Consider the following 23,806-nt stretch of genomic DNA (forward strand, 5'->3'; position numbering starts at 1 on the left):
TTGGAACCAACCTATATATCAACGTAGGACAGATAAAGAAATTATAGCTTGTTCAAATGATAGTTGAACAAAGTGATAAAAATGGTGTTTAGTTCTCCACCACAGAAATATTACTGAGCAAAAGCAGCAAAATACAAGAGACCACATAGTATGATTCATTTATGTTACAACCTGAGTGGTGGACATGTGAGTTGTGATCTATAGTTTTTCTTTGTACTAAAACTATTTTTCACACTTAAGTGTTCTAGGATATCTAGAAATAATTCCATATAATAAGTTGTCAAAGAATTTTCATTTCTGGGGCCAGAGTGATAATACAGTGGGTAGGGTGTTTGCCTTGCATGTGGCTGACCCAGATTTAATCCTCGACATCCCATATGGTTCCCCTGAGCACTGTGGGATGGGGCGGGAAAGGCTGCTTTAAGCAACACCGTCAGGAATAATTCCTGAGTGCATTGCCAGGTGTGGCCCAAAAACCAAAACCAAAACCAAAAAATTTATTTTTTGCCTACTATGTAATTTTTGCTCTTTAACATAGATCTGCAATCCATCAAAGATGACAAAATCATCAACATTATGATCTTCAGTCTATATAAGAATGAATTTAGAACCAAGTTCAAATCTCCAGAGTAATAGTTTCAAGCTTGGGGACCTGTGGGAGTCATGATAAACCTCTCATAGCCAAAGGGGGTCAGAAATTATCCTAGCTCTGGAGACCACAGGTTTTCTGAGCCACAAGATGACCAAGATTCACACTTGTGCTTGGCTTTCGTCCACAGAAGCTCCTTACAAGTACATATACCATCTGACACTCCAACCAAAGTGGTAGGAATGGCTAGTTCCAACGCACTTTGGCACACAGCCTGACCCCAAATTTAAGAAATAAGGAAAACCAAGACACTCCTCCAGTCTCAGTAAGGATAAGACATTTACTGAAGGCCATAAGAATGAGTGGCAGAACTGTGTTTCCTGACCCTTTCATGACTTTTCTACACATTATTTTCTCTAAGCGGTAGTATCATTTTGGGATGGGGCGGGAAAGGCTGCTTTTAGCAACACCGTTATCAGGTATCTGCCCAACCTATGTGCCCCTGCATAATGAGGTACAAGAAGCCATTTCTCAACAGGAGAAATCCAAATAGCAAAGAGCAATAATGAACATAACTATCAGCAGTGTATTTCCTGACACTCTGGAAAACCACAAAAGCAGCACCCAAATTGCTAAGAAAACCTACTGTTTTCCAGTTTTTAGAGAAGTAAATAAAAATGTATCCAGAGGCATTAAATATTAACAGTGTTAGAGAATTGAAAGGCAGAGCAGTGAAGAGAGAACTATGTCCTAAAGACTGCAAAGCAGAAATAAAGAAACCCCAAATCTAACTCTACATCTAGGACCAGTGGGAGAGTACAGAATTAAGGCACTTCCCTTGCATACTCCTGACCCTCCTGATCAAGATGGTTTGATCTCCATCCCGGGAACCACCAAGGGTCATTTCTGATCACAGAGCGAGAAAGAATCCCTGAATACTACAGGGTGTGTAGCCCCAATTCCCCCTCCCTTAATATTCACTCACCCTAAAAAGAAAACAAAAACCAAAAAACAAAAGCAACCTAACTCTGGATGCATTAGAACACAGTTTGTTTGTTCTGGGAAAGAGAGACAGCTCAACAGGCTGAGTGCATGCTTAGCATGGGAGAGGCCAAAGATGAATCCCAAGCATCTCTGAGAGCAATTCCCATGCACACCACCAGGGGTAGCTGCCCAAGCACTGCCAGTCAGTCACAAAATAAAACACAAGGACTAAAGAGATTGTACAGGAGTTAAGGTACTTGCCCTGCACATGGCCGTGCCCAGTTCAATTCGTGACACAGTATTTGGTCCCAACACTGCCATGAGTGACCCCTGAGCACTGAGCCAGGAACAAGTCCTGAGTACCACCCATATGGCTCAAGCCACTGCCTCCCCCTAATATTTACTGACTTAAATAAATTAAATTTGAAAGAGATTTAAGTGATAAAAATGGGGGCTGGAGTGATAGCACAGCGGGTAGGGCGTTTGCCTTGCATGTGGTCAACCCGAGTTCTACTCCCAGCATCCCATATGGTCCCCTGAGCACCACCAGGGGTAATTCCTCAGTGTATGAGCCAGGAATAACCCATGTGCATTGCTGGGTGTGATTCCCCCCCAAAAAAGAAAAAAAAGATAAAAAATCAAAGTTAGTATTCATAAGCCTTTACTGAAATTGGATTTAAAATTCAATTGAACACTTACTTTCATTAAAAAACCCTGTGATTTTCAAGAAATGGGACATGTGGGATGTTTATAAGGGACCACTGCTCAGCAGTAACTCAACACCAGCAAGACCACAACGAACACAGAAATGGAGTTAGTTGTGAATACCCTTATTAAATAACAGATGTTAATTAGAAGCAATAGTCAGAAAAAAAAACACCAAGAAAAAAATGTATTGTTAATGAAATCAAAGTAATGATGAGTCACTACCAATCACCCTGCATAGAAAATTACTTTCTAATACTTTATTTTTATTATTATTTTGGGGTGAGTCACACCCAGCAATGCTCAGGTTTTAATCCTGGCTTTGCACTCAGGTATTACACCTGGCAGTGCTCGGGGGACCATATGGGATGCCGGGAATCAAACCAGGGTTGGCCACATGCAATGCAAACGCCGTACTATTGCTCCAGTCCCCAAAATTACTTTTTAATACTTTATACTAAGCTACTATAATTGGTGATTCTTTCTTCTTTTGTTTGAATCACAGTGAGATACAGTTACAAAGTTGTTCATGATTTGGTTTCAGTCACATAATGTTCCAACAGCATCCCTTCATCAGTATATAATTCCTACCACCAATGTCCCAAGTTCCCCCCCCCCCAATACACACACATTTCAATGACAGGAATCTCTCTCTCTCTCTCTCTCTCTCTCTCTCTCTCTCTCTCCTTACAATACAGATACTTAAAGGTTATCAGATATATCCCTTTACCTACTTTCAACACTCAGTTCCTGAAAATGATCATTTCCAACTATTATTGTCCTATTTGGCCATAAAGGGCTGGAGCGATAGCACAGCAGGTAGAGCGTTTGCCTTGCATGCGGCCGACCCGGTTCGATTCCTTCGTCCCTCTTGGAGAGCCCGGCAAGCTACCAAGAGCATCCTGCCTGCATGGCAGAGCCTGGCAAGCTCCCCGTGGCGTATTCAACATGCCAAAAACAGTAACAAGAAGTCTCATAATAGAGACGTTAATGGTGCCTGCTCGAGCAAATCGATGAGCAACAGGATGACAGTGATACAGTGATTGTCCTATTGGTCCCTTCTCTTTCCTAACAGCCCTTTGTCCTCCAGACACTCGTGGCAAGCTTCCAACCATATCCAGTCCTCCTGGTCCCTGATTTTCCTGGTCTTGGGTATTACTCTCATACTATCTTTTTTTTTTATATCACACAAATGAATGCAGTCATTTCTGTTCTTCTGACACATTTCAGTCAGCATGATACTCTCATGCCCATCCATTTATAAGAATGATACTTGACTGTCTCTTAGAAGAACTTCCCCTGAAGGAACGGCTTTACATCTGTTCACTGTTTGTGATAATATTCAACCACACCTATGTGTAATTGTTACACCCAAGCCTTCATGATTTCTCTACAACTAACACTGTGAGACTTGAATAAATGGCGACAGATTACCAATCAACCTGTGGCCCCATTCCCTCTTTCTTACAATGTTGGCTGGCCAGGGTGGGAAGGCAGCTTTTGACCACTGAACACACATGTCATGCATCCACAATTTGAACTCATTGTATGAGTGGAAAAAAAAAGAATGACAGGGGCTGGAGTGATAGCACAGTGGGTAGGGCGTTTGCCTTGCACACGGCTGATCTGGGTTTGAATCCCAGCATCCCATATGGTCCCCTGAGCACCGCCGGGGTAATTCCTAAATGCAGAGCCAGGAGTAACCCCTGTGCATCGCTGGGTGTGACCAAAATTAAAATAAAAAAAAGAGAATGACAAATCTTCATATATCAATTATAAAAATATAGAATTGGAGAAGGCAAAGACAAAGAATTGAGGCATTGTAAGAAAACAAGAGATTCTCAACTCATCAGAGTGTAGCATAAGAGATTATAAGAGACTAAAGATAACTTATAAAATTCTAAACAGAGGGGCTGGAGCAACAATACAGCAGGTAGGGCATTTGCCTTGCATGTGGCCAACCTGGGTTGGATCCCTGGCACCTCCAGGAATGAACTCTGAGCACAGAGCTAGGAGTGGCACCCACACTCATTGCAGCTTTATTTTTAATAATACTCAAGATAGGGAAACAATCCACAGCCCATCTACATACGAAAGGATAAGGAAAATGCGGTGTACGTAGTTAGACACACACAATGGAATGCTATTTGGAAACAGAAAGGATGAAATCCTGCCATTTTTGGTCACAAAGATAGGCATTATGCTAAGTTAGGCCAGTTGGAGAAAGACAAATATTATATATCTCATTTATACAGAGAATCTAAACAAACCAAAACTCACAGAAAAAAAGATCAGATTTGTGGTTATCAGGGAACCGAGAGGGGAATTATGCAAAGGTAGTTAAAAGGTACAAATCTGAAGTTAAAGGTATATAAGTATTGATGATGATTATAATATCAACGGGATGGAGGAGCAATAGCACAGCAGGTAGGGTGTTTGCCTTGCACGCGGCCAACCTGGGTTCGATTCCTCCGACCCTTTCGGAGAGCCCGGCAAGCTACTGAGAGTATCTCACCACATAGCAGGGCCTGGCAAGCTACCCCTGGTGTATTTGATATGCCAAAACTAGTAAAAACAAGTCTCACAATGGAGACGTTACTGGTGCTCACTCGAGCAAATCAGTGAACAATGGGATGATAGTGCTACAGTGCTCTAGTATCAACACTGTTGTATGCTACTTCATTTTAAATATTTGAAAGCAATAGAGACCAGAGAGGTAGTGCAGTGGTTAAGGTACTTGCCTTGCATGTGGCTGACCCTAGGTCAATTCCTGGCATCACACAGGTCCCCAGAGCACCACCACGTGTGACCCCTGAGCACAGAGCCAGAAAAAGTCCCTAGGCTCCCCAGGTGTGGCCCAAATTACAGCCCATCGGCCAACAACAACAAAGAGCACAGGTTACAGAAATTATATATAATTACAAGGAAAAAAGTCTTTTTTGTTAATTACACTAAGTATATATTAACTAAACTTAGTGTGGTAACTATTTCGTAAAATAGGTATGTTAAATAGATAAGCTGTATACCACATACTTCTATAGTGTAGTATGTTAATTATAACAATAATCTTTAAAAACCAGCAGAAATAAATTTGATTAAATTAGCCATTTTGTTTCACTTTTTTTTTTTTGCTTTTTGCACAGGGGTTACTCCTGGCTCTGCACTCAGGAATTACTCCTGGCGGTGCTCGGGGGACCATATGGGATGCTGGGAATCGAACCTGGGTCAGCCGCATGCAAGGCAAACACCCTACCCACTGTACTATTGCTCCAGCCCCTTGTTTCACATTTTAATTCTTCAAAGACCTCCTAATCACACCATGAAGGTTCACCTTAATTTAACCAAGTTGGCACTCAAAAAAACACTAGCCATTAAAAACAGATTATGAAAACAACTAGATTAACAACACATTCTTAATCAAGAGTATGTGTCTCACCAGTAAGATTAAATACTTAGATTTTAAACAAAATTACTTACATGGCTGATTTGATGAGGCTGTGACAGAAACAATAATATGTCTCAGTAAGTTATGTAACACATAGGGGAAAAATGGACTGTAAACTAGAAGCTAATAATAATAATGAAAAAAAAAGCTGACAATAAGATGACAATAGCTCTTAAATTCCAGTAAGCACAACCTGAGAAACTCTTTCAAATAGTAGAGGCCTGTTTTTTAATCTTTCTTCTCTTTCTTCTAGTTCTCTCTGGTATTCTCTCATCCTCTCCTTTCCACTCTTTCTAAAATGAAATAAAAGAAATGGAATTTTAAAATAAAATTTAAAAAATGTATATATATATAATGTTTAGAAGACAAAATAAATCAGAAGCTAAATTATGAATAGCTTACCTATTCAGTTTTCCTATTCTAATGTCCTCAACTTTTCTGGAATGCTGAATAAAACTACTAAGCTCTGAGTACATGTTTTTACAGTGTTGGGATTCTGAAGCTTCTAAAATCTTCAAGGTCAAATGTATTAAAGGGTTTCAAAACATCCAAAAGAAATGGAGAATGTTCTGTCCTCTTATTTATATGTTTATAAAGCCAAGAAAATTTAGTTCAAATTAGCTATTTTCTTTTAAAAGGAATTTCTTCTGAAAACAAAACCCTGTTCTTTTGTTAACTTTGATCGGTGGCAAAGTTAAATGGGAGCAGGTAAGGGAGAAATAGGAAATATGGGAATACAAAATATTGAGGACAAGAAATCAAGATACATACATTCCCAGTAAGTACATATATCCTTTAGACAAGATCCTATATGAATTATGCTATTTTCTATAAATATACCAATTCTACCAAGATATTAAGATTTAATGATTAAAGAAAATAACTGTACTCTACAATAATTAAGGATACACAAGCTGATATTATGAAAAGCCATGGGGCTGGAGAGATAGCACAGCGGGTAGGGCGTTTGCCTTGCACGCAGCCTGACCCGGGTTCGATTCCCAGCATCCCATATGGTCCCCTGAGCACCGCCAGGGGTAATTCCTGAGTGCAGAGCCAGGAGTGACCCCTGTGTATCGCCAGGTGTGACCCAAAAAGCAAAAAAAAAAAAAAAAAAAAAAAAAGCCAGTTTATTTTCTAAGGATGAAGTTAAAAAAATTTTTTGCAGGGGGTCATATTGGGCAATATCTTTTTCAGGGATCACTCCTGGAAGACTCGGGGAACTATATAGTGACAGGGATCGAACCCTGGTCAGCTACATGCAAGGCAGTTCCCTGACTGCTATACTATAGCTCCAATCCCCATATGAAATTTATTTCTAAGAATTTTCATTTTTGACTTTTTGTTTTTGAGTTACACCCAGAGATATGCACAGGTTACTCCTGGGTCTTCACTCAAGAATTGCCCGGCAATGGGGGCTGGAGCGATAGCACAGCGGGTAGGGTGTTTGCCTTGCACGAGGCCGACCCAGGTTCAAATCCCAGCATCCCATATGGTCCCCTGAGCACTGCCATGAGTAATTCCTGAGTGTAGAACCAGGAGTAACCCCTGTGCATCGCCGGGTGTGACCCAAAAAGCAAAAAGTAAAAAAGAATTGCCCTGGCAGTGCTCGGGGTACCATATAGGTTGCCAGGGGTTGAACCCAGAATGGCCATGGGCAAAGCAAGTGCTCTACCTGCTGTACTATTGCTCCAGCGCCTATTTCTAAGAATATTTTTGCTCAAGTTCATCAAATTTGAGCAAATACATAAAACTGATGTAACATTATAAATATAATATGTAAACTATTTTAATGAATATTCATTGTAATTAAAAATAAATACAGACTTTGGGAGACACATAAACCGATCAAAAATTAGCACTGCCTTGGAGCACAGACCTGGGAGCCCGAGTACTCCTGGGTCTGAGCAACACTCCATCATAGGACCTACACAGCTGCTGCAGTGATTCTTAGGCCCCCTCCCCAAAGTTTATAAGTCATATTGCTTACCTGATTTTTGGGGGGATATATTTTCCTACCTAAATATTAATTTTCTGAAACACTGGTTTCCAAACTTTGTATTGCAGAATTCTAGAGTTCTGGAAGTGAGTTCTGTGAATATTTTTATTTTTTAATATTAAGATTGTAACAAAAAGCAACACATGGCAGTGAGTATTAACACAAGTGTCAACCAACACAACATGTAATTGATGCCAGTTAACATCGTTGTATTAATCTGTGATACCAGATTTCCTGCAGACCTTAGAACAAAGCTACCAGAACATTTCATTTTATTGAGTAATGTTTTGAGATCCCATAGCAAGATGTTTAAAAAAAACAAAAAGCGTCTTGTTTATGTGAGTCATGATTCTTCTCCGTATTGTGTGCAGGGCCAGAGAGGTAGCTGCATGGGCCAACAGAATGCTTTGCATGTGTAGTCTCTGCACTGCCAGGGTCCCCCTAGCCCCACTGTCACTGGGAGTGACCTCCGAGTACTGAGGCAGGAGCACAGCTCCTGATACTGCCAGGTTTGGGACCCCTCCCCTTCCAAATATATCTTATTGTACTGTTCAATTAAAAAAAATATAAACTAGGAGCCAGGAATATAGGTAAAGGAATAGCACACAGCACATGTATGAGGCCACTGCTAGGAATGGCCTCCACAACAAAAATAAAATTTAAAATAATATTTAAATTACATGTAATATAAAATTATAAATATCAACTGTGGCCAAAATACAAGAATTTTCTGTTCAACCACATGGCCTTACAGTCCTTACCATGAGGTGAATATACGTATTGGTTCCCATTATCAGGTGAGCAAATGTGAGTATGAGTGTGTGTGTTGAGTAAAGTGACTGATAGTAACTTGAATCTGAAAATTTAAATACTATTACTCCTAATATGTCCATGTATTTGCCTCCATGGATTTAAAAAAGAAAGTTTGAAAACCAATGATGGGGAATATCAGAATGTTTTCATGATACCTTAGAGATTTTACTTTGGATTTAGACACTTGAGCTAAACTTTGATGAGAGTCATAAGCCTTAGCCCGGTTTATCAGAAGTTTCTGCAGTTCTTTCATTCTTTGCTTCTGCTTAGTTAGGATCCGATTTCTGTCTTCTTCCAACATTTTCTTTTCCTCAAGTGATCTCCTGAGGGCAACAAACTATGGCTTAATTCACTTTAAGCCGGTGAGAATTAAGCCAAAGATTTAACACAGGATAACTCAAAAGTTGGGGCTGGGGGCGAAGCAAACTTTTGAGGAGGCTGACTGATGAAACTGGAAATCAACATGCTGACTATAACCTTTTCCATCCTCAAAGACTCATAAAATGAAAAAGACATTCCTTTCTTAAAGGAAAACCAGGACAAAAGGCTCTACATTAAGCATATGTAACTATGTTTTCATATTTTCAAATTCAGCAATCTAAAGTCTACAGAATTGCACGTACTATTTTAGCATGCAACCATTAGGCATTACCATTACTGTATCTGAATCCCTTACCTTGTGGCTTGTTCTTTTCCTCTGGAAGAGATTGTGGAAATTGGAGGGTTGCAGTTACTAGGTACCAATTTTGCATTTGCACTTTTGGCTCCTGACCTGTGTCTTTGAGACTGAGAAAGCTCACATACATCTTTTAGATTTTGTTCATCTGCTTCAACGTGTGTCAATTTGTTTTCTCTTTTAGAGACTGTGAGAAGTGGTGCAAAAGGATATGATTGGCAGTACTTTAGGTGAGTATAATACTTCTGATCTGAGAGGTATTTCTGATCTCTCTCAGGAGGGTCTTCAAAATCAGCATTCTGGTATTTAATCTTGTGCTTATTCAACTTTCCAACCTTTGCAGTGTTTCTGGATTTCATGGTAGTCAAGCTGCCAAGAACTAGCTTACTAGCTACAGGGAATGAATACTGTACATTATCAAGGTTTCCCAGCTTTGGGTTTTGCTGATACTCTTCTTTGAACAAGTCATTGGCAGATGAACCATAAGTAGATCGAGGTACAGGTTTTGCCTTAAATTGATTTGTCTTTTTTTTACACTTCAAAAAGTCTCTCAGCTGCTTTTCCCTGATTGCTTGCTTCTGTTCTTCCCTTACAACAAACTTAAATGGCTTTAGTGAGGCCAAAAGAGCTTCTTTGTTTTTCTCCTTCATATACCTTCTCCGTTCTTCATTTTGCTTGACTATATCATGATAAGGAGGGGAAAAGATGAATGAAGGAACTGGGTTGGCTCGGAATTTCCTCTTACACTCTAAATCTTCTTCTTGATTTTGTGTAATTATTTTGTGTAATGCTTCAAGTTCTGATTTAAATTTCATGCTCTGTTCTTTTTTCTTCTCTTCCCTAATTGTCATCTGAAAAGGTTCAGGTACTGTAATCTTTGACACCCATGCTTTTGGTTTCTTCTTGATTTTTTCAGATGTTGGGAAGTCAGCACTTTTAGAGTGAATATAATCTTCAACAGAAAAGTTCCTCCACATGTTGTTGATGAGCTCCTTAGCATAGTTTATCTCTACCTTTTTCTGGGGATATTCTGTTTGGAAATCAGGCAACTCATCTTCAGAGGAAGATATAACCATGGAGGGAGACCGACATATATCAAGCTCTGAAAGTGATGTCACTAATGAGACAGGCTGATAGTTATTTTCTGATAAAGACCTGTGTGAGAAAAATAATTACCCTTTCAGTTTCATGAATATGAAAGTTAAGAATGAAATGTTTGGGCCGGAGCGATAGCACAGCGGGTAGGGCGTTTGCCTTGCACGCGGCCGACCCGGGTTCGATCCCCGGCATCCCATATGGTCCCCCAAGCGCCGCCAGGAGTAATTCCTGAGTGCAAAGCCAGGAGTAACCCCTGAGCATCGCTGGGTGTGACCCAAAAAGCAAAAAAAAAAAAAAAAAAAAAAGAATGAAATGTTTTCTAGGTTTAGTCAGAAGGCAGGGACTGGATCAAGCTTGTAATAAGGATCCTTTTGGGGCCAGAGAGTTAGTATGATGGGCAAGGCACTTGCATGCAATGGACCCAGGTTTGATGCCCAGTACTGCAATGCAGTACTGTGCAATGCCAGGACTGATTCCTGAGCACACAGCCAGGGGTTAGCACTGAACACTGTGGAGATGGCCCCAAAGAAAACATGATCCTTTTTTCTTAGACAAGTCCTAGGAGATTCCTATGATCAATTTTGACTCCCTCAGGATGAGTGATAGCACAGCAAGTAGGGCACTTGCCTTGCACGCTGCTGACCAAGGTTCCATTCCCAGCATCCCATATGGTCTCCCAAGCCCCACCAGGTATGGACCCCAAACCAAACCAAAACCAAACCAAAACAAAAATTTGACTCCTCATTTTACATGGGGGAATCCCAAGACCACCGAGGTTCTTCATGTTCAACCTTTCTTGAATTCTCCATAGTTTTTCAGAATTACTGTTGTGAAGCATGCCTGCTCATGCCATTCCCCTTAATACTTTTACATGTTTTCCATTCTACAAAGTCAAGTCCAGGGTCACAAAGACAGTACAGTGGGAAGGCACTTGCTTTATATGTTGCTGACCCAGGTTCTATCCATGGCACCATATGGTCACCGGAGTACTGCCAGTAGTGATCTCTGAGTGCAGAGCCAAGAATAAGCCCTGAGGCCTGGCAGGTGTAACTCCAAAACAAACAAAAACAAAGTCTCAATTAATAAAGTCACTGAAGACTAGACCCTCCTACCTTTTCCATTTCAACTCTTTCCTGTCTAGCTGCAGTCACCATCCTTAAGTCAAACTCAATCAGGTGAAATTTCACGGAAACACCGATTGCAATCCCACTGTACTGCACACATAGTTTCTGGACTTGGATGGCTACTCCTTTACTGTACCTGCTGCAGTTATTTCTCTTTTAAGTCTGAACTCAGGGTCCTGGAGATATAGTGGAGAGGTAAGTGCTTGACATGGGGTGACCTTGGTTTGATCCCATACACCACATATGTTTCCCTGAGCACCAACAGGGTCACTCCTGAGCAGAGCCAGGAACAGTCCCTGCACAAGCCAGGTTGGGTTCCAAAACCCAAACAAACAACAAAAACGACACTCAAATATGACACTTCAATAAAAAATTCCTGCCTGTGAAAATTCTTGACATGGCCAAATGCTTCTTTCTCTGTACCTTAAAACTCTCTTACAGCCTGGTATCTTGCAAATTTTGGCTCTCAAACTTTGGTATTCTTGAGGACATTTTGATTTCTGACTCTTTATGGCCCAGGCAAGGTCTCACACACAAGCCATGCTCAGTCAGCCCTAAATGGATGAGCTAGGGAACTATTTCAGGGTCTGGGGGTAGCCACAAGCTTCCAGGTGCCAATGCCACCCAACATGTGCCAAACTCAAACCCAGCAACCCTGGAATTTGGGATCCCCAATACCCAGCAAAACAGCTGATCTCTGTGCCACAACCAAGTGTGTGGGAACTGCAAGTAAAGTGAGCGACCCCTGGCAAGCACCACCATAGAAAGTGAATATGCATTTGGCCAGATGTTTAACCCACAGCAAGCATGTGTGCAAGCACCACAACCAAATGTGTGACCCTTGGTGAGCACTGTTGCCAAAATATGGTATGAGTATCACAACTAAAGGATGCAACCCACTGTGAGCAAACGGACAATCCCTCACCAGGGTGTGAGTGTCCTGGTCACTGCCGTGCAAAAATACCACCAAAAGGTATTTTTGGAAGGGAAGGGAAGGGAAATAAACTAAAAAAAAAAAATACTTAAATTTCAAAAAAAGTTAATCTAAAGTAGAAAAAGATCTTAAAATTAGACTATTTTGAAAATTTGAATCAGATATATGTTTTAGTTTTTTTTAAGTTTTTTTAATATATTTTTATTAATAATTTATTTTTAATTAGTGAGTCAACGTGAGGGTACAGTTACAGATTTATACATTTTTGTGCTCATGTTTCCCCCATACAAAGTTCGATAACCCATCCCTTCACCAGTGCCCATTCTCCACCACCCGTAAACCCAGCATCCCTCCCACCCTCCCCAGTCCCGTCTCCCCCCACCCCACACTGCCACTATGGCAGGGTATTCCCTTTTGTTCTCTCTCTCTGACTAGGTGTTGGTTTGCAATAAAGGTGTTGAGTGGCCATTGTGTTCAGTCTCTAGTCTATATTCGGCCCGCATCATCCTTCCCCCACATGACCTCCAACCACATTTTACTTGGTGTTCCCTTCTCTGAGTTGCCCAGAATGAGAGACCAGCCTCCAAGCCATGGAGACAACCTCCTGGTACTTATTTTTACTATTCTTGGGTGTTAGTCTTATAGTCTATTATTCTATATTCCACAGATGAGTGTAATCTTTCTACGTCTGTCTCTTTCTGATTCATTTCATTTAGCATGATACTTTCCATGCTGATCCACTTATATGCAAACGTCATGACCTCATTTTTTCTAACAGCTGCATAGTATTCCATTGTATAGATGTACCAGAGTTTCTTCAACCAGTCATCTGTTCTAGGGCACTCGGGTTTTTTCCAGATTCTGGCTATTGTAAACAGTGCTGCGATGAACATATAAGTGCAGATGTCATTTCGACTATACTTTTTGGCTTTTCTGGGATATATTCCCAGCAGTGGTATTGCTGGGTCAAATGGGAGCTCAACCTCTAGTTTTTTGAGAATCGTTCATATTGTTTTCCAAAAGGGATGAACTAGCCGGCATTCCCACCAGCAGTGTAGAAGGGTCCCTTCCTCCCCACATCCTCTCCAAACAGTGGTTGCTTTTGTTCATTTGGATGTGTGCTAGTCTCTGTGGTGTAAGGTGGTTTTGAACTCTGTTCTATATCTCTGATAAACTTAATGTTGTGGCTGGAGTGATAACACAGCAGGTAGGGCACTTACCTAGTACATGGCCTTCCTGAATTAGATACCCGGCACCCCATATGGCCCTCTGAGACCACAAGGAGCACAGCAGTATGCCCTGAGCACAACCAGGTGTAACCCCAAAACAAACAAGAAAAGCTCAGGGTTGGAGCAATAGGACAGCGGGTAGGGAATTTGCCTTGCACATGGCTGACCAGGGTTCAATCCTTGGCATCCTCAGAGTACTGCCAGGAGTAATTTCTAAGTGCAGAGGCAGCCCCTGCACGTCACTGGGTGTGACCCAAAAACAAACAAACAAAAAACAAAAGGACCCAAAACAAGAAAACCTCCAAAAATAAACCCAGTGGTGACCTATATACAATTTAAAATGTTTTTAAATTTTCATTTTTAATTAAAAAAATTTTGATAAAGGACTTCTAAAATGTTCAAAGGGTCAGAACACAGGGGTGCCCTGTGTCGATCTCTGGAGCTACATGGCTCCCCAGAGTATGGCTGAGAGTAAGGACAGCCCCCATTAACACCACCAGGTATGACCTGACCCCAAAGCCAAAAAATAAAATTAAATTAGATACTGTCATTTAAATCATCCCACACTAACTACACTGGTTCATGCCTACAGTTGTGTGAGAGAAAAAAACAGATGCCAGAGAGATAGTACAGTAAGTAGGGCAGTGAGTAGGCAGCCTACCCAGGTCTGACACCCAGCATTCCATATGGTTCCTGAGCACTACCAGTACTAATTCCTGAGTGCAGAGCCAGGGGTAACCCCTGAGTATATTGCTGAGTCTGATCCAAAAAACCAAAAAAAGAATAAAAAACAAAAGAACAGATGCCACCCAAAAGCCCTCAAAGCAAGAAGCTCTCTTATAGCTTTATAAGTTACAATGCATTTAATATAAGCCCTCATCTCTTTGTATTAAAGAGTATAAAAGCATATTTAAGAAGAAATATTCTGAAATAACTTTATTCAACACTTTGAATAATACATTTTATTTCATGCTCCACAAATAACACAAACTTACCCAGAAGAGGCACTACAGATGTTTTCCTGGATGATTAATGGCTGAAACTCCTTTAATTTTAATTTATTCTGGTCCATTCTCTCTAACTTTGCCATAGTTTCTATGTGGGCAGTCTTCAGTTCTTCTAGTTTTCTGAAATACTCCTCATTTGAGTGGTAAATATCAGCAAAGTTTACAAAATCCTCAGGGATTTCACCCAAGCTATAAGTGTTGGTGTTACAATCAACCTGGAAGAAGGGGGGAAAATTCTGTTATTTTAGTGTTTGCAACTGAAAGACAAAGGAAGAAGTTGGAAAGATAGAACCAGGGTTAAGGCACTTGCCTGACTGGCCCTAGTTTAATCCTCAGCATGCATATATATGGTCCCCTGAGTCCCACCAGGAGTGATCTTTGAGCGCAAGGCTGGGGTAAGCCTTGAGCACTGCTGGATGTGTTCCCCCAAAAGAAAGAAAGAAAAAAGAGAAATTGACAGTTTCCTCATACTATCTCTTAAAGAGTTCACTTAATTTTGATTATATGTTACTTATAGCCAACATACATGTAATAAACTGTAAATTAATTGAGGGTGAAAATTTTTCCCCTAAAAATATTTTATTAATTAGAGAGAAAGCAAGCTGTCAGAAAACAAATGCTAGTTAATCCATTGTATAAAGGAAGGTTAGATTCCCCAATCATCGGCTTATCCATGTAATAGGATAATGTCAAGCCACGTTTATAAAAAGCCTCCTACTGAGTTGTAAGTTTTAACGGAGATGAAGAACAAGTTCCACCTGCTGCAAACAAAGCAGCTACAGCCCAATGCCCTGTCCCTGCTGAGTGCCTGCTGTGTGCCGGGGAGGGAGTGCCCAGAAGTATATAGTGGGAGGCAGGAAGTAAGGGAGTGGGCACAGAGGAATCAAGGGAAGCAGATTCTCAGTGGCTCATTAAGGAGCCCCAGAGAAACCCTCGGGGAGAGGGTCACAGAAGGGATCAGGAAGATGTAGGAAAGGCAGAAATGACCTTCCTGTGGACAACAGAAGCAAGAGCTCCCAGGCAGTAGGGACTTTGGGAATGGTAAGAAAAGGCTGAAAAGATAGTACAACAGTAGGATGTCACCCTTGCTCATGGCCGACCAAGGTTTGATCCCCAGCATCCCATACGGTCCCTTGGACACCATGAGGAATGATTCCTGAGTGCAGAGCCAGGAGTAAGCCCTGAGTTCCGCCGGGTTTGGCCAACAAACAAAAAAAACAAAACAAAGGAAAAGCAAGAACAAAAACCCAAAACAACCTCTTGAGGAGGGCAAATAATGTCGTGATTGTAAACATAGGTCATGTGCACAGCTCTAATCTTTTCCTCCCTCACTCCTGTCACAGGCCTCCACATTTTTTAATGGTTTATTTTTCATAGCTCTTTTCTTTGTTTTTGGGTCACTCCCCAAAGTAGTCCAGACTCACCCCTGTACTTATACACAGGGGACTTATACAAAGCACCAAGTTTTGAGCCAATGCCTGGCTGTGCTCACTTTGAAGGCAAGTGCCTCACCCACCCACTCACTGTACCATCTCTCTGTCCCCTCCACTATCCCTCCACCATAGTTCTTTTAACTAAAGCTACTAAAGAAGTAAAACCTGATTTTTTCCATGTGGACTTTAATATTTTCTGAAATAAAGGTACTGCGAAAGGCAACAGATCATGATTTTAAATTCTACCTACCGTCTTAAAGATTCAATATGAAAAAAGGATATTCTCCACAGAAAAATTAAAGATAAAATCTGATGAGATCCTAGAAAATAATTCTGACTATCTGCTTCCAACTGAAAAATTCAGAAGAGTTCATTGTATGTAATGATTGCATATAGGGTGGTGTTTTAAAAATGGAATTAAAACAATGTACAAATAGTGTTGTGCCACTTAGGGTAACTTGGAGATTATAAATGAAGGAAAACAAGTTTTCTTCATGACAATTGGTTTGCAAAAATTATATTATCAACAAATTGTTTATGCAGAGGACTGAATTCCATATGACATGCTTCTAGATAGCATATTCTCCGTTAAGGGCATTTTCTGATATACTCTTTAATTTCTTGTAAGTGCTTCTCTTCATTACCATCTTAGTTGCAGGGATACTTTGCTAATTTTCTTATTAATATTTGAGAATATCAGCTTTCAGCTAGTTGCTGAAAAATACAAACTGGATCAAATTTCGCCCTCTGGTAAGCATCTAGGGAGCTTAGATAAATGACATGTACATAAAGCAAGGTTAGCAACTTGAGTGAGATGGAGCTCCTAACTCCTGCCAATGAGCTGAAGACAGAACAGTGTCCAGGTATGTCAGTTCCAAATGCCTTGAAAGATCACAGCAGGAAGTCAAATTCTGACCTGGAGGAAACAGGCTGTATGCATTCAAAAAACATATGAAGGCCATGGCAGCTCTCTCTCACCATCTGCGTTCGGTGGTCTTGGGCCGCTTCCCCCACCCAGGGGCGACTGATGGCGATAGGTGGACAAAGGACAGAATGAGGGCCAGTCTGGTTGGTATCAACTGTAGTTTATTCCAATCTCATCTCCATTCTTCTTTCTGACTCCCCCTGACCACTCTCACAACCTTAGTTATATCCCAAATCATGAGGGGTTGGGGTAACAATTGGCTCAAGGCCACACTCCACACGTTCAGATGAGCCTCACACATGAAGAAATCGGCAGAGGAACCCAGGTGTGTGGGACCCAGGGAAGAGATCTCCAAGGCTGCTCGGATCGGGACTGGGCCTCTTCTACCCAGATTCCCTATTTTCCAGTAGCTAGGTAGTCACACCCAGAAGCTGCCCCTGGCGCCATGTAATCCCATCAACACCCAGAGACTATAAAACCAAGCTCCTGGAAGCGTGCAACCACAGTGTGGCCACACATCATCTAATAGCCTAGTTCTTCCTCTTGGAGAACCTGACAAGCTACCAAGAGTCTATTGCCCACTTGGGTATATGAATATATGGATATGAACACCCAAATACAGTAACATACACACACACACACACACACACACACACACACACTTCTCAGAGAGCCTGGAAAGCTACCAAGAGTATCCTGCCCGCATGGCAGAGCCTGGCAAGCTACCCATGGCGTATTCAATATGCCAAAAACAGTAACGATAGGTCTCATTCCCCTGACCTTGAAAGGGCCTCCAATCATTGGGAAAGACAAGTAAGGAGAGGCTGCTAAAATCTCAGGGCTGAGTGTAATAGAGACGTTACTGGTGCCCGCTCAAGCAACTCGACGAACAACAGGATGACAGTGATACAGTGGTAAGGAGAGGCTGCTAAAATCTCAGGGGCTGGGACCAATGGAGATGTTACTGGCGCCTGCTCAAGCAAATCGATGAACCAACGGGATGACACTGATACAGTGATATGGTGGTCATACAATCAACCAAGGTAAAATCCTTCCCCTAGGGGAAGTTCCTTCTAGGACAAATTCTCATTCAGCAAAAAGGCCCACCTAAGGATGAAATACTAACTATGGGTGTGTTTCTCCTTTCCTTAGTTCAACAAACATTCATAATATTAGTCATTTTGTATGGACACAGTAAGAGATACGTTAAATTATGGGATGGGTCTCTTGGGGGCATCTTGCTATAGATCTCAGACTACAGTGCTCAGGCCAGATTAGTCTTTCCTAACCCTAGCAGGGTCCTAATCTAATTGTTACTGTTTGAATCATGATAGAATTTGTCCATGATCATGCTCTTAACTTGTAGTTAAATAATATGGTGCTTTGGCCTGGCTCATTTTGATGCCAGGGTAGCTTACAGCTTGCCCTGGGTCCATCCAGTTCCTTGTCGGGACCCTGCTTTTGGGGTGCTAGGAAGTAAGGGCAGCTCAGGCTTAAGTAGAAAAAGCAGATGTCCAGGAGTGAATATTATTTGGAGTCAATTAACTCCAAAGTTATAAAAGCATAGCACTAACTGTCTTCCTGTGCCTATACAAAAGGGACAATGCTCTACAAAAAGGACATAAGAAGAGAAAGGCAGAGAAAGGCAATATTTCACTTATGAATACAAGTTCAATGTCCTTAGAAGGATCTGACCTTACAAGTTAACAGAGTCTGATTAGGGGATACAGGTGATTGAGTGGTTGAGGAAGCAAAGCACAAAGAAAGAGGTTACAGATAAACAAAGAAATGGGAGTGTCTTGGGAGCACTGTGATGGGTGTAAACCTCAGCTCCCTGTGGCAAGGAAGAAAGGACAAACCAATGTTAAGCCTGAAATGTTTGGAGCTATATTCCAACAGGCAGTATTTGCAAAGTTAAGCCATCCTGGAGACAGCAGTAGGGGTTAGGTAAGGTGCTTGTCTTGCATGCAAGCTGACTAGTTCAGTCCCCAGCAGCATATGGTCTCCTGAGCAAAGGGCCCGGAGTAGCCCCTGAGCACTGAGAAGTCTGGCTCCAAAACAAAACAGTTGAACAAAGCATCATCTTGGGAAGGATCTGTCTATTCTGTTCATAGTAGTGGCCCTGTGGCCCCTGGTTTAGGATACTTTCTGGGCTTTAGGAAGATGCTCATTTGTTTATTTAGAACATCTCTGAAAAGAAGGCCTTATCATCATCATTTCTACAAAAGGGATGAAATGTATTTGGTCCTGAAAATACAGATCTGAAGAAGCTACAGGAGGACGAGATGGTTGAGAAGAGACCTGGCGGGCCTGGAGGGGCGGCGCTGCAGTTTCCTCTCCTGATTAGTCCTGTACCCTGATGAGCTCCAACCTGTCAGCTCAACAGATCTTTTACCTAAGACCCACAGACAGCTGGGAACTGACTTCCAGCTCTAATTTCACCTTTGTCTCCACATAGAAAACATGTCGGGTACCAAAGAACCCAGGCCAAGGGCATCACTGTTTAAGAGCTGAGCCTGAAATAGCATTCACACCCTTGAACTGTTTAGCTTTCAGCGAAATATTTGCACACAGCCGTGAGATTAGAGGATGATCTTTCTAAATTAGCTTGACCTATTTAGATGATGCCTCCCTCCTGCACAGGCTGCTTCATGAGAGCTGGCGCCCATCATGCTTCATGCTATGGTCTAAATATTGTTGGATATTCTGGAATTTTTAATTATAACTTCTGCATTGAAAGGATTTGTACTAAGGCAGATCTACATGTAGTAACATGGATAACCACAATAAATAAGAGAAATAGGGGGCTGGAGCAATAGCACAGCAGGTAGGGCGTTTGCCTTGCACGCGGCCGACCCGGTTTTGATTCCCAGCATCCCATATGGTCCCCTGAGCACTGCCGGGGGTGATTCCTGAGTGCTGAGCCAGGAATAACCTCTGTGCATTGCCGTGTGTGACCCAAAAAGCAAAAAGAAAAAAAGAAAAAATAATAAAAGAAATAGACTGCCAAACAATACACTTATAAAACTATGAGGCAAGAACCTGAGCAATTTGATTCCCGGCATCCTACATGGTCCCCCAAGCACTACGAGTAAGTGGTTACTGAGTGCAAAGCCAAGAGTAACCCCTGAGCACTGCTGGGTATGGCCCCAAAGCAAACAAAACCCCCAAACACTATGAGGCCAGATAGTTCAGTGGATAGGGTGCTTGCCTTGCATGAAGTCGCTCTCCAGATCTGATCTGCAGCACCCCATATGGTCCCTGGAGCTTAGCAGGACTGATCCCTGTGCACAGAGCCAGGAGTAACCACCGAGCCCCAAATCTAACCAAACAAATAAACAAAAACCCAAGTGACGGACTACCACTGCATTATTTTTTTTTAGAGACTGAAATATAATGCCACATATTTAATAGCATGTACAAAATAGTTTATACTTAATACATATTAACATTTACTTTTCTGGGGCTGGAGTGATAGCACAGCGGGTAGGGCGTTTGCCTTGCATGCGGCCGACCCGAGTTCGAATCCCAGCATCCCATATGGTCCCCTGAGCACGGCCAGGGGTAATTCCTGAGTGCAGAGCCAGGAGTAATCCCTGTGCATCGCCAGGTGTGACCCAAAAAGAAAAAAAAAAAACATTTACTTTTCATAATAAAGGAATGTATTTCTATCCCATCATTAATAAAGAAACAGGTCTGGTGGTATAACTACTAGTACTCAACAGGTTTGTAGAATCTTCTCAAGCCCAAATAATCAAATCAGAAAATAAAGTTTTAGTGGTAGGTTCCCATTCAATATGTAATCTTCAATGTAAGTATATGAACAGTTTATTTTGAGGAAGTGGGGGGTTTGGCTATGCCCCAGAGGTGCTTAGGGATACTGCCAGTTCTGTGCTCAGGCTGCCACTGCATTTAAAAGATAATTTAACCGTTGGGCAAATAGTTCAAATGATGGTCACATTGGCAACTGTTTTTACTGCTAAGATTAACTTACACTGTTGCTTAGCCATGATACCCATCCTTTCATTTGGTTGTCGTTACAATGAAACACTAAATAAGAGGCAATAATTATAGGTACTTAAGGATATGGCAGGGGCCGGAGCGATAGCACAGCGGGTAGGGCGTTTGCCTTGCACTCGGCCGACCCGGGTTCGATCCCCGGCATCCCATATGGTCCCCCAAGCACCGCCAGGAGTAATTCCTGAGTGCAGAGCCAGGAGTAACCCCTGAGCATCGCTGGGTGTGACCCAAAAAGAAAAAAAAAAGGATATGGCAACTGAAATAGAAGCAGTAATATTATCTACAAGTAGTAGAGAAGGGAGTACAATTCAGGACATCAAATCTTTTTCCTCCACTCAAATCTTTTTCTTCATTATTTTGTCTTTTCTGTAGACCTATGGTGAGGGAAAGACTTATCAGGAAAGAAGTCCTAGACTTTGAAAATGACCCTGGTTCACATTCAAAGTGTCAGTCTGCCTTTCTATAGAGAGATGACCTGAAGTAACTTGTGTGTTAATGAAATATTAATCATAAATGGGTTGCTACAAATTTTCCTCATTAACAACTCTATGGGCTGAGCACACGTTCTTTGCCTGCTGGTGGTCTGGGTTCAAGTCCAGGAACCGCATGGTCCCCCCCAAGCCTGAGCAGTCCTTGAGCATGGAGCCCGGAGCGTCTGAGAACCATGGGGGTATGGTCCAAAAACAAAAGAAGAAATTCTCATTAAGTTTCATCATAAGTGAAATTAGAATTCCAAACTGCAGTGATTTCTATTAGCCCTAGACCAAATGTTTTGTATCTCAGGTGTCTCGGGAAATGGTATTAATTAGTATCTTGTTTTGTTTTTGTGCTGTGTTCCCGGATCATTTCTGGTGGTGCTGAGGCAAGGCAAACGCCCTACCAGCTGTACTATCACTCTGGCCCCTTAATTAGTATCTTTAACAGAGAACAGGTTTAAATCTGCCTATTTCTTGTTAAAACTAAAGGTGCACGTTTTCTAAATAAATAGAGCAGATGGCAGACTCGGTTCACCACTTGTGGACAGGTGTTCAAGACATAAGACACTGAAAACTGATCAAAGAAAGGCTCTCTCCACCTGCCTCACTCCGCCCGGAGAGCCGTTTAGGAAACATTGAGAACCTCAGTCATTTGCTTTCCTGGAAGTTTTCAGCTGTATGTGATATATCCACTGGACTCTTGAGAGTTTTCAATTTGCTTGTATTGTGTTAAGACCCACAGATAAGGCACAACGGTGTTGTTTAGGTGACAACAAAACACACTTTACAGCACACCTGATTTATTTAAGTTTTCATGGCTTACCCACTGGGTAGTGTATCAGTTTCCTACCGTCAGAAAGCCAACTACCCGCCAACAGATACTGGAGTACAAGTTAGAATCAAGTTCTACGCTTTGCACTCGCTGGTAAGAAGAGAGTAGTAGGAAGGCTTTCAAGATATTTTACAAAAATCCCTGGTGTTAAAAAAAAAAAAAAAGCACTTTTCAGCACCTCGATTTTGAGTCTGAGCAAAGATGTAGACGGGCGCCGCGTTTCCCTCCCTCAGTAGAGGAGTAGCAGGACTGGCTCCCGGTCCGCGCCCGGTCCGCGCCCGGTCCGCGCCCGGCCCGCGCCCAGCCCGCGCCCAGCCCGCGCCCAGCCCGCGCCCGCGCCCAACTCGCGCCCAACTCGCGCCCGGCTCGCGCCCTTGCCCGGCCCCGTCCCGCATTACCGGCGCCTGCGCCAGCCGCGATGCTTTATCGTTCTCTTCTTCCACATCCTCCTCCACGACATCTGCCACAGTCTCCAGGGCATTCACGAGGTCTTCGCGTCCGTACTGGGCTCGGGTGCTGAGTTCTTGGAAGCTGCAGGCCGCCAGCCTCTCCTCTGCGTGTGAGGCAGCCATCACCGCGCCGCCGAGGCCTGAGCGCCAGCGCCGGCCCGGTGTTGGGAAGCGGGCGCGGCCCCAGGGTCCCCGGCCGCTCCCAACTTGGGGCAGACGGTAACTAGGGGCGCCGTAACTAGGGACGCTACAACCTTACGAGGGCCGCGAGAGGCCAAAAAACCATTCAAGCTGCAGGAACGCGGCTGGAGACCCGAGCGTGGCGACTCAGGGAGAGCGGGGGCAGTACTAAACCCGCAGGTTTTAAGGGTGCGAGTGCGCGGGAGGCCACCTCCCCCACTCCCTACGCCTCCCCGCCGAAACGCATACTGCTAGGATTAGTCGAATGCTACATGGCGGAGAGAGGAGGGCCGTGGACAGAACACATCTTCACTTATTGAAATAACATGTTTGGGGATCGGATCGTACAGCGTGTAAGGCATTTAGCCTGCATGCGGTCAGCCCGGGTTCGATCCCCGGCACCCCATATAGTGGCTTTAACCATCCCAAACCCTGTCGCCCGCCACCTCTTCCCACCCACCAGGAGTAAGCGCCTAAGCACAGCCGGATGTGACCCCAAATCTAAAATTTTTAAAAGAATAGAAAAAAAAAGAAATAACACGTGGCGATGGCGGCGGTGCAGGGAAGCCAGAGATATTACTGTGTGCAGGTCTCAGCAGCTGTAAGATTTGCCTCCTGCCACCTAACATGGCTCCCCGAGGAGCCAGAGAATGGACCGGCGTGAGACGCTTTCCTCTCAGATTGACATGAGAGCTCCAGAAACGGACCAATCCGACACAGGCTGTTGCCGCTTGTTTTTTTGGCCTAGCCAATAAAGGCCCAGAGTTGGGATTCTAGCCCGCCCACTCCCCCGGGTAAGCGTCTTGGAGCCAGCGTTTCAGTGCTTTGGGTAATCAGCTGAGTTGCAGAATGCGAAGCCCCCACGGTAACTACAGATACATCCCATCT

General features: G+C 42.8%; 1 protein-coding gene across 6 annotated transcripts in view; it reads right to left on the reverse strand.

Moving 5' to 3' along the window:
• Positions 1–23,533, reverse strand: part of FAM161A (FAM161 centrosomal protein A) — a 54,330-nt gene extending 30,797 nt beyond the window's left edge. For 4 of the 6 annotated variants that reach the window (XM_055123340.1, XM_055123339.1, XM_055123338.1 and 1 more), the window contains exons 1-5: positions 22,688–23,533; positions 14,592–14,818; positions 9,212–10,366; positions 8,691–8,858; positions 5,917–6,016 (exon numbers count right to left, since the gene is read on the reverse strand). In XM_055123340.1, coding sequence (XP_054979315.1) covers positions 5,917–6,016; positions 8,691–8,858; positions 9,212–10,366; positions 14,592–14,818; positions 22,688–22,861 — 1,824 coding nt within the window. In that variant the 5' untranslated portion in view covers positions 22,862–23,533. The remainder of the gene's footprint in view (positions 1–5,916; positions 6,017–8,690; positions 8,859–9,211; positions 10,367–14,591; positions 14,819–22,687) is intronic. The other 2 variants (XM_055123341.1, XM_012932913.2) reach the window with 1 other exon arrangement.
• Between the last annotated feature and the right edge of the window lie 273 nt (positions 23,534–23,806).

This window comes from Sorex araneus, chromosome X (assembly GCF_027595985.1).
Source record: "Sorex araneus isolate mSorAra2 chromosome X, mSorAra2.pri, whole genome shotgun sequence".
Taxonomy (NCBI): Eukaryota; Metazoa; Chordata; class Mammalia; order Eulipotyphla; family Soricidae; genus Sorex; species Sorex araneus.